Here is an 11,167-nt window from a genome sequence, read left to right as displayed (position 1 = left end):
GAAGGAGCTTACATCATGGACCTCCCCATCTCTAAACCTGCTTTTTTCCTTGCTCTAGAGAGTTGCTCCTAGGGAGTTTTATTTTGTGGGTGAAGCAAGGAAGGGGAGCTCAGGAAAGTATCATCTGGCACACAGCAACGCAGATCCTTCCTTATGGTTCAAGTTCCCATAGCCGTACCTCTCCCACCTCTGCAGCAGTTGCTGGCACTGTGGAGAAGTGGTGCTGACCCAGAGATCCGTTGCTACAGATAGGCCCTGAGTTTCCAGAGCAGACCAAAACATGAGCTGGTTCCCTTGAAAGTTCCTTTCCCACATGCTGAGCTGCATTTCTCCCCCATCCAGCTCTGTATGAGGACACCCAGGTCATCAGGACAATGATCTCCCTTTCCCATGAATCCTATGTGAACCTGGGGGCAGCCCAAGCACCTGATACTCATGTTCTGCAGGTGAGCCCTGGCTGATGCAGCAGAATCCGCATCCGCAGGTTTCTGCTGAGGAGACAAGAATCTCCTGAGAAAGATCTGGTCTTCCAGGCTAGTTCAGCAAAGCCCAAACGATAACTTAAAAAAAAAAGGCCATAGCATAGCACATCCTCTGCCATCCATCCCCGCTCTCTGAGGCTCTTCAGGTATTCCTGAGATGTTCTGAAGCATCCTACTGGGCCTTGGCTTAATAAAATGGAGATAAATCTTAACCTAGGGTTGAGTCCTTCCAGCTGTCTGGCTGCCTTTCCATCTCTTTTCTGAGCTTGGTCCCACTGATCCGTATTCTTCTCTTTATAGGTGTCTCTGTGGGAAAAGAGGGTGAGGTCCCAGCAACTTTCTGGCTGGGACAGGGATTTGAGGTACTGGGATATCCCAGAGCTCTCTTCCAAAACCTTGTGTGGCTTTTGGGCCGTGGGCTATTTGGACTCTGATCATGTCTTTGGTAGGTGACTGGGCATGGTGGGGCAGAGTGGGTGTTTTTGTGGGTGCTCCACAATGCTTTGACTGCTAAACACTTCCTTCTACACTCTGCAAATCACAAAGGTGATTTGCTGCCTTTGGCAGCCATTGAGGTATCTAATTCCCAGTGAAGGAAATAGGGTCTAGGTTTTCTTACCACTGCTCCTGTGCCTGTAAAACAGTTTGGCACTGCCACCCACGAGCGCTGCACCACAGGCTGCAAGGGGACCAGTACTGAAGAGGTGGTAGGATTTATCTTTCTTAACTTCAGACCTTTGGAGGCCTAAGTGAGACCATTGGAGTCACAGGAAGAGAGGCTGGAGCCTCCAGAGATATGTTGTTCCACCCTAAAATCGGTGTCCAAGTCAAATGATGGGGCTAGTCACAATTTGGAGGGTGCAGCATCTCTGCAATGACTTAGACATGGAGTTGAGCCATCCAGCGAAGCCCCAACACCTCTGTGTTAGCAGACAGGCGTTATTTGACATAGATCTGTTGTAAATGCCTGTTGCACATTGCTGGGATTTGGGGGAGGTGGGGTGGCAGTCCACGCAGGGCTGCTGTTTTTCTGTCCTCGGTGTGTGGTGTCTCCTCCCAGTCTCTCATCGCCTGCGAGCATCACCAGCGTGCTCCCTCGCCAGTCCCCACCAGCCCGGCCACGCCGGCCTGCCATCGAGTCCCCACCAAAGCACAAAAGTTCGTCGAAAGTCCAAGGCACATTGCAGCTGGCTCTCCAGCAGCCAACGCCCTGGGCTAGTGGAGGGACTGGCCACAGCCTGCATCCCCAGCCCTGGCTGCTCCTCCTCCAGTGGGTGCCAGATGGCTGGGCGGCCGCCTGAGATCACTGCCTGACTTCACCGGGGCGGTGGTCCAGAGCAGTGACCCCGGCCCCGGGCATCATGCCTGAGCCAGCTCCACTGCCCACCCCTGCGGGGCTGTGATGAGGGGCTGGGGGTTGTTCACCGCCACGCTGGGGGGTTGTGCCTGCGATGGGAACATAAACGAGCTGTTCTTCGTTAGGGCGGTGAAAGCTCCCTTCTGTCTGGGCTGATCCTGGTGGCCTCTGGGGAGCTCAGGAATGCTTTTGCGCAGTTGTGCTCTCCAGCTGCCAAAGGGTGCGAGATGAGATGACCCTCCTCGCTCTGCATCCCTTCTCTGCCTGCATTATCCCTTCCCTGCCTGCATTTTGGGAATGCAAACACAGAGGCTGTCCCTGTGTGCTGACCAGGAGGGAGGGATTTTTATTTTCCCGTCATGGTCACAGGTGCAAGTCCAGGCTGGGGAGAAACTTGCTTGCCGATTCCAGGAGGTTTCGGTGTAGGTCAGGCACGTTGCCTCCTCTGGAGTGGGGACAAGTGGGGAGGGCAGCTCGGGGAAATGCACAATGGAGGTTTTTACCAGCCAGGGACCTGAGCACAGACTGTATAAGACCCAATCTGAAGAAAAATAGGTACATCTCTAACATGATTTGCAAGTGCAAAAACTGTTTTCAGGGACAGCACTGATGTTCCTCCTCTCCCAGCCACAGGGAGCCCAGGGAAGCTGCTTTGCGTTGCCCAGCAAAACCAGTACCATAAAGGATAGGGGAGGAAGGAGAAGTGGGAGGATCCTGTCCCTCCAGCAGGTACTGGAAAGAAGACAAATACTGATTTCAGCAATCATTGCCTCTGCCTGCCTGTGCGTGTAAAGTCCAGCAGGAAGACATAAGAAACCGGCATGGGGCTGGGCAGATAATGGAGCCACCGTAGATAGGAGTGTGCAGCTGTTTGTGCTGGGGAGCTGTTACTATGGGTGAAGCTCTGAGGGCGTGTCTGGATCTGGCTCTGATTAGCACTTCAGGGTCCCAATCGATGGGAACTGTAGAAAAATCCCTCCCTCTCTCTCCCAGCCTCTCCTGCAAATTTTTTCCCTTCTCCGTCGCCAGCGTCAGCTGCCTAGGTGTCTGATCCCAAAATGTTGTCCCTCCCCACAAAAAGAAAGCCAAGGTATCAGAGATGACCCAACTAGGTTTGGAAAATGCCATGTTGTTGTAAGCAGTGGTGGGACAGAAACTGGAGTCCTCCAAAGACAGCTGCTGCCAGGGCCCAAAATCACGAGGAGCCCATTGGAAAAGCAGGGTGTGGGGTCACTCGTGAAGTCCTGCAGCTGAGGATATTCCCTTCATGGGAATACTGAGAGGTAACTCTTCATCCTGGGTGTAAATCCTCCCCCGATGGAGAGCAGAGACATTGTGCACTGCTGCACTGCGCTGTATAGTGGGAGACACTTGCTGCTCTCTAAACAGCGATGTTTCAGCCCTGGGTAATGTAAGCCTTAATTTCCATCTTGCAGTGACCACCTCTGAACAGAGATGGATGAGTTTGGGGGGCAAAGGAAGGACTGGGCAATTTCTCAAGGTCTCCACCAGTGATATTTGCTGTCGTTCCTATGCTAGAGTTTTAACTGAGATCCCCGTTCAGTCTTTCTCCAACACCTTCCTGCTTAAGTGGTATATTATGCTGTAAATAATGATAATAATCAAGAGGGCTGTTTATCAAGGTTGTGCTATGGTTGTGTTTGTCTGTCTTCGGTGCATGTGCTTTTTTTTGGGTGTTTGAACAGGACAGCAAGTCCTCTAGCACTGGGCTGTGGATGTAACGAGCACGGTTCATTAGGAGCAGCGGTCAATAGATACTTTTCCTACCTTCCTGCCAGAAACTGATGAAAATGTATTACAAAAATTCAAGCCTTGTAGCCATTTGGAACAAGCTTCCTGCTCCTCTCTGTAATGTCAGCAAGCAGGGAGGCAGTGTTCTCACACGCCTCACATGTACATACACACCCCCTGTGGGGACCTCACGCATGTCCAAAATGTCTGGAGCACAGAAGCACCCAGGCTGGGTTTTGGCTCAGGTGCAGGAAGGTGCACAGGCTGCTGTGGGTGGTGTCTGTCAAGGACAGCAGGCAGCTGGACAGGAGCAATTTGCAGCTTCCCAGAAACTGTGCCTTTTGCTACCCTGTGTCCCTTCTGTAGGGGCTGGGTGAAAGGGTTGGAAATGGTTCCTGCTAGGGAGCTCCCTCCGGCCAGCCTAGAGTGGGGAGAGGGCACTAAGCCCTCAGCCCTAGGGCAGAGGACAGCCCACGCTCTGCTATGGGTATTTTCTGCCTCCCAGGGCTCATGGGAGCCTGCATGAGTTAGGACATCAATAGCACAGTCCTTCTGGCCTGACTGGTGTCAGGAGCATCTGCAGATGCTCGCCCCTCTTTCCCGGGGTCCTCTGCGGGCACTGCAGCATCAGACTAGACACGAAGCCATGGGGTGGCTCTGAGTTGAGTTCAGTCTCCTGCTTTGGCTGTAGGGTCAATATCCCCTTGAGGTGCCTACAGCCCAGGTCTCACCTCCAGGCTAGCCAGGAATCCTTGGCTTGGCCAGCAATGTCATTCTTCTGTGTGGCCAGCAAGCCTGGGACCTCCGCTGAGAGGTCACCTCCTCCTGAGGAGTGGGGAGAAGGGATGGAGACATGAGAGCCGCCCACCTCCTGCTTCCCACTGTCCCCCGGCTGGGGACATGGTGAGTAGGGCTTTCCTACCTATGCCTTGTGCCCATAACTGAAATACAGAGATGTAGCATGCTCTGCCTCTGCAAACAGCCGCCTGCCTGAAACCCAATCACAGGGTTGGCAAGGTGGATGGGAGTAGGCAGGAAGGGGCTGTGCAGCAGGCCAGATCCTGACAGCAAGGGAGGAGGAACTCCAGGCTCTTTCCTGAGTCTCAGACAGGCACAATTAGGGCTCATTTGGGGAAACTGGGCATTGCTCCTAATGGCGTCTTGTTGGGAGCAGAGGTGCAGCTGTGCCAGCGCTGCCTGCCATGAGCCAGCCCCGAGGTGGCAGATGGAGGTTAACAAATGAGCTGGTGGGTGAGGTTGGGCAAGTGGGTACAGGGGCTCTGGAGATGCTGACGTGGGTGTCTGGTCCCAGCTGCAGTGGCTGGCTGCAGGTTGATGTGGATGAGCTGGTCAGGAGGCGAAGCGGGGGGACTGCGTGGGTGCTGCCTGCCCCGGCTCTGCCTTTCCCTCGTGTTGACACCGGGAAGGTCCCTCACCAGCTGTGCAGAGCTTGTCAGGAGTTTGTGTGTCAGAGACCTCTGCCCTTCAGTTTGTCAAAATTGTCTTGTTAGTATCAAATTAGGGAACAGAGAGTCGAGTGCATGAGCAGGGACTGCTTCAGCCTTGTTGCTGAAGGAAATTGGGCTATAAAAAACATCAGAGGGTGGAGGAAAGCGATCCCTCCAAGGCATCCATGGGGTTCTCACTGGGAAATAAAGACCCAAAGTAGACACCACTGCTGAGCAGCAAACGGAGGAGTCCCACCACAGCCACCCCTTGTTGTATCGCTACTTGAGCAGGGACCTCTGCGTGCCAGGGAAGGCGAAGGGGGTCAGTTTCAGGTGGGTTTTCGGCCCTGCAGGAGGCACTGGACTTGGACTGGGAGCTGGGCAGCTTTCAGTGCATGCCAGCCCCCGGCTCCCTCTGCAGAGCACTGGGCTCCCGTGGCTCCCATCTCCCCTTGCTGAAAGGGCTCCACGTTAGTCCCTAGCTCCCAGCCCACTCTGGCTGGCTGGCAGCTTGCAGGAAGCAGAGGAATAAGGTGTTTGCAGAGGCTGAAGCTGCTGACCTTATGAGCAGGCTGAGCTACTGCAAACACCCATTGCACCGCATGTCCTGGGAACTGGACACCCCGTGCTGTTTTTCTGACTGAATCCTTGCTGCCTTGTCCCATTTGTTTGTTATTCTAGGTTTGCCCAGGTAGCCGTGCCTCTCATATTTGTTATTGCAGAGGTAATGAGCTGTGCCCCTCTTGTGTTATTGTAGGGTTGCCTGTGCTGGTGTGAATCCACCCCTCCCCTTAATTACCACAGGGCAGCCCAGGGAGATGCCCTGGCTCTGCTGTGTCCAGCCCTGGAAGTCGGTGCCAGAGGGGATTCCTGGGACAGATCACAGCGTGTTTCATTGCCATGGAAGGGCTTAGTCACTGCGGATGTCTCCTTTCGGACCTCGGATTGCTGGAACATCTTTGTGGCAAAGGATGCTTTCTACTGCACCTCGTATAATGTCATCTCCTACGGGACAAGATCATTCCCAATTTAATCAATTTCTTCCCTATCCCTTGTCTGTCATCCCATTATGATAGAGGAGCCCCAACCTGTGGGGGCCTTTGAGTCCTGCAGCAAGAAAAAAAAACGAAACATATGAGCATCACGGGGCAAAATGGCAAGAGGATCCCATCCTGGGGATACGTGCGAGTCCTGGGGATGGTGCATGGGGTTAGTTATGTTGCTGTGGGCAGTTAGGAGGGTGCTGAGTCTGGGATGCTGACCCAGCTCTGTTCTTGTGGAAAGAGAAAAAAAAAAGGCTGCTTTAATAAATGAGTGGCTGTGGAAAACTTGGCAATTTTGCTGGGAGAGGGCAGGTCCGCCTTGGCAAGGAGGGAGGGGAGACTGGCAGCTGCTGCAGTGGGCGTCCAGCGACCAGCCTGTCCCCTCGGCCACCTCCAAGGCCACCCCACTGGGGGTGTGTGTGACAGGCCAGTGCTGCCATCTGCCGCTGAGCAGTGCGTCTGTCCCCGCTCCTGGGTGTCCCCCAGGCACCCCTGGGCAGCCTGGTGGGGCAGAGCCATCCTCCTCCCCTCTGGGGGTGCATCTGGGCTCCAGGGAGCAGCCAGTCTGCAGGGAAACTCCCTTTTTCCTTTTTGGGGGGGGGGGGGGCGGTTATCCGCTTTTATTTTCATCCTGAGCCTTTTTCTTTTGTCCCAATGGTGATGTTGCAATAAGAGCCAAAATTGGTGCCCTGCTATCTTCACCATAGGGTTGCAGGAGGGGATGAGCCAGGTTCACTGGCATTGGAGTCGCAGGAGACACCATACAGGGAGGGATTTCAGCTGCTCTGATGCTTTTCCTCCCGCCACGGTGGGTTCCCCTGTGCTTGCCCGCTGGCCCCAGCACAAACCTGGCATCAGCACAGGGCTGCTGGGAATCAGGGACTGGGAGACCGGGAGCCTCAGGAGCCTTAAACTCTATTCAAATTTAGTCCAGAAATAACCCTTTTTCACTCCAGCGGCTGTACTAAATGTCACAAGTCATCTAAGTTTAGCCTGTCACCAGCTCTCTCCTATATATAACTGCACAGGGCTCCTGACTGCATCCTGCCAGCACAGGTTACACTGGGGCAATCCGGGGGGTGTATAGGAAGGCAACTGCCATGGGCAGAGCCTAAACGAGCTCCTCCCTTGCCGTCGGTACTATCAGTGGCGGCTGCGGCCAGGCAGCATTGCTCAGCAGCATTACCCTGGGCTTTGCCGGCTGCTCGGTGGGTGCCAGTGGACGGGGGCTGGTTTGGTCCCATGAGCGTGGGGCTGCAGACTGAGGACCCTGGAGATCCCAGCACTTGTCAGACGTGTCTTCGGCATTGCTGCCAAAGTGTCTGCCCAATCACGTGGTGGCTTTGCTGTGGGATTGACTTTGACTTTGGAGTTGTCTCATCTTTGAGCATCCCTGGCTTTTGCTCTTGAATCTGCAAGGTGGGGTGTGAATTTGTCACTTAATCCTCTCACCATGGCTAAAGAGGGGCTTCTCTGCCACATTTTGTGTGTCATCTCGTCTTTTCTGGGTTTGGGATAATGGTGCCACCAGCCCTTCTCCACTGACACGCTGCAAACGATGGTGACCATGTATGTAGGAGCCCTTCCTGACCCCCAACTCCTCCATGCCTTCAGACACCTTCCTGTCCTGAGCTCGGGGGTCACATGAAAGCCATGCCAAGTCCCACACACTGGGATAAAGCCAGGGCTGTAGGCAGCACCTGGGAAAGGGATTTCTTTGGTCATTTGTTCCCACCCTGCATCGTGCAAAGATGTCCTCTGGGGTCGGACAGCAGGCTCTCTGTGCAAAAGCAAGCCCCAGTCAGCTCATGGAGACCTGACGGTTTGGTACCCCTTCCCTTCCAGAACGGGAGTCCCGAGAGCATGAGGAGCCGACCACATCGGAGATGACAGAGGAGACCTACCCACCCAAGGCCTACCGGCCCAAACACGGGCGCCTCTCCGAGCTCAAGGCTGAGGCCCTGAAGAAGGACCGCCGGAAGAAGCTGACCCTGGCCAAGTTTGTGGGCATGGCGGAGAACACAGCGCACCCCCGCATCGTCATCCCAGAGCTCCGGCAAGAGTTTGAGCTGGTGGGTGCTTTCACCTTCCTTCTGCAGGCAGGGGGCTGTGGGAGGGCTTTGCCCCCTGGGGAGCAGGTGTCATTAAGGGGGGACAGGGGACCTGGGGGCATTGAAGCTGGAGGCTTGCTGCAGGATGTTCCCCTTCTCATGCTCCATCTTCTCCCTGTTCGCAGGGCCCCTGCCGCAGGCACATGGAGGCATCCCTGCAGGAGCTCAAGAGCAGCCAGCGGATGGTCCCCCGTGCCGTCCACCTCCCCAACTGCGACCGAAAAGGCTTCTACAAGAGGAAGCAGGTAAGAGCGAGCCCCACAGAGGGATGCTTCCCACCCAGCGAGGGTCCGCTGCCCTGGATGGAAAGGATGGAGGTTTTTCTGCTGCTGGGCTGTTGGGGAGGTTGCTGTGAGCATCTCCAGGCACAGCTGGTGGTGGGTGGCCTTCTTGACGGCTCTGAGCGCCGGCCAGCCTGAGGCGAGCATCCTGAAGGAGCTGGTGTGGGAGGAGGAAAAGTCAGAGAGCCCCGGGCTGGGGTAGCAGCGGGGATGGAGATGTGCTGAAAGCAGAAAGCAGGAGCTAGGTCCTACCCAGGGGATTGCATTGCTGGGGTGAAAGAGGCAAAGCGCAGGGCTGATCCCGACCCCCCGCGTGAGGGAGCCATGCAGCATCTGGTGGCCAGCTCCTGATCTCTGCCCTTGGGTGTCTCCCCAGTGCAAGCCCTCCCGAGGCCGGAAGCGTGGGTTGTGTTGGTGCGTGGACAAATACGGCATGAAGCTGCCAGGGACTGACTACCTGAGCGGAGACCTGCAGTGCCACGCGTTCGACAGCAGCAACGTGGAGTGAAGTCGCATCCCCTCCCTCTGCCCCATCACTACCTACCCAGGCTCCCTTCCACCCTCCCCTCCGCACCTCCCCGCGCCCCGGGACTCCGATTCCTTTCATCTCATGTAAGAAGAAAAAAAGAAAGGAAAAGAAAAAAGAGAAGGGAAGGAAAAGAAAAAAGAGAAAGGAAGGAAAAGGAAAAAAGAGAAAGGGAAAGAAAGAAGTAAAGAAAGGAGAAGCAAAAAGAGAGAAAAGAAAGGAGAAAAGAAAGGAAAAGAAAAAAAATAAGAAAAAAAAAAAAAAAAAAAAAAGAAAAAAGAAAAGAAAAGAAAAGAAAAGAAAAGAAAAGAAAAGAAAAGAAAAGAAAAGAAAAGAAAAGAAAAGAAAAGAAAAGAGAAAAGAAAAGAGAAAAGAAAAGAGAAAAGAGGAGAGAAAAGAACAGAAAAGAAAAGAAAAGAAAAGAAAAGAAAAGAGAAAAACAAACCTTGAAGAAACTGAGGACTCGGAATCTACAGCAGCCTCTTGACAACAGGACTCAGCAAGGAAAGGACAGAGCCAGAGACAAACCAGCCACGGCCGCTCTGCCATCCCACACCTCTCCCCAACGCCACCCGTGACCTCCTGCTGCAAGCAGAGGCCACCCCGATGTAGGAAGCTGTCCGAGTTGGTGATTTTCCAGTACGGGTTTCGGGCGGGTTAATTTTTTTTTTCGGGTTAGCCAGTCATTTTCTAAAGGGTCTCAAAAGAAAACCTTGCAGCCACCAGCGTTCCCCCTCCTTGCCGTGGTCCTCCAGAGTCTCCTCCCCACATTGCTGAGACTCACTCAAGTCGATTTGATTTGACTTCAGTCTCAAATGACCGCCCCGGATCCGGCAGATTTCGACACATCAGGAGGAGGAGTGGGACTGCTGGCTTCGTGTCTAGAGATGAGCTGGGGAGGGAAACCCAGCTCCTGCAACAGCATGAATACTCCCCCCTCAAAATATTCGTGGACTTCAAAAAGAAATCATCCAAAAAGGAAAGATATCCTTCTCCATCCGGTTACTTTCGAACGGGAGGTCAGAAATCTTTTTGGACAAGCGGGACTCTGACCGTTGTCCATCCAGGTGTGGAAGCGTTTGTCGCCTGCATGCATGTGCATGTGTGCAAGCGTGTGTGTGCACGGATGTGGCTTTTCCTCCTTGCAAAACTTCACCTCGAAACCTGCAATCTGGAGGGCCTAACTGTAAGCAGGGGGAGAGATGCTGCCCCCTCCCAAAAAATAATAATAACCTGCCGGACTAAGCACAGGAGTAGAGTTATGGAGGAGCATCGGTGCCTGCGGGATCAGGGCCCTGCCGACAGCAAGGGCTGCATCCAAGCCAACCCCACAGATACTCCATCGCTGTCCAGACTGAAGCATCCCTATGTGGGGACAGGGAGATCAGGGCCAAAACTCTTCACCACCCTTTGCCACCATGAAGAAGAACAACTATGGGGATTTTTTTTTTTTTCCCCACAGCCAAAAAAGTGGTTTGCTCCAGGGGAAAAAAAAAACAAACCTACACTTTGTTTTATCTTGGATTTTTGTTAAGGTTGGTTTATAGCCTTCCCCGTGGGTAGGAAAACGCCAGTCTCCATCCTTTTGCATTGAGGATACTGCTCACCTTGCCACATCTGATTCCTGCCACCTTGCAGTAAGATCCTGCGATGGGCCCTCACCTTTAACCTGGGATCCAGCTCCTTGTTGAGTGACAGTAGCCACCACGCCGCAGAGACCCACTGACTCAGGCATGCTGGGACAGCCCTCAGCTGCCTTCCTGACTTTTTTGTTGTTTTTAATTTTTACGTTCGGTTTTGGGACTGTTGTTCTCGTTTCCCAATGACAAGGGTCTCCAGGATGTTGGTGCTCGGAGGAGAACCTGCAGCGAAGGGAAGGAAGGAAAGGAAAGCGAGCCGTGGGGTCTGGGTGCTGCAGTCCCAGTGGGCAAACACGCACCCACCGGGGACCACATCCCACTGCCACAGCTGTAGCTGGCAGCCGGCACTGCCCAAAGGACACAGCTGATCTCAGGGGGAAGGCTTCTGCGCCCCTGAAGCCCCTTTGAGCATGCTGGAGCTGGGCAGGGAGGAAAGGGGGTCTGCAGCACCACCGGATCCCCGCCAGCAGGGATGGGACAAGAGGGATTTGACACTGAGGGGCTCCGGCGGAGGCTCCTCTCCATCA

The 11,167-nt window shown here is 54.2% G+C and overlaps 1 protein-coding gene across 1 annotated transcript in view; it reads left to right on the top strand.

Annotated features, from left to right (window-relative positions):
• Window positions 1-9,157, top strand: part of IGFBP5 (insulin-like growth factor binding protein 5) — a 9,503-nt gene extending 346 nt beyond the window's left edge. The window contains exons 2-6 of the mRNA XM_009323550.1: window positions 343-446; window positions 783-927; window positions 7,928-8,154; window positions 8,319-8,438; window positions 8,851-9,157. Of these exons, the coding sequence (XP_009321825.1) occupies window positions 343-446; window positions 783-927; window positions 7,928-8,154; window positions 8,319-8,438; window positions 8,851-8,982 (728 nt within the window). The 3' untranslated portion in view covers window positions 8,983-9,157. The remainder of the gene's footprint in view (window positions 1-342; window positions 447-782; window positions 928-7,927; window positions 8,155-8,318; window positions 8,439-8,850) is intronic.
• Window positions 9,158-11,167: the final 2,010 nt, after the last annotated feature.

The sequence above is a fragment of the Pygoscelis adeliae genome, unplaced genomic scaffold (genome assembly GCF_000699105.1).
Source record: "Pygoscelis adeliae isolate BGI_AS28 unplaced genomic scaffold, ASM69910v1 Scaffold664, whole genome shotgun sequence".
NCBI classification, from domain to species: domain Eukaryota; kingdom Metazoa; phylum Chordata; class Aves; order Sphenisciformes; family Spheniscidae; genus Pygoscelis; species Pygoscelis adeliae.
The sequence above is the reverse complement of the archived record's forward strand: the minus strand, read 5'-3'. Positions and strand labels throughout refer to the sequence as shown.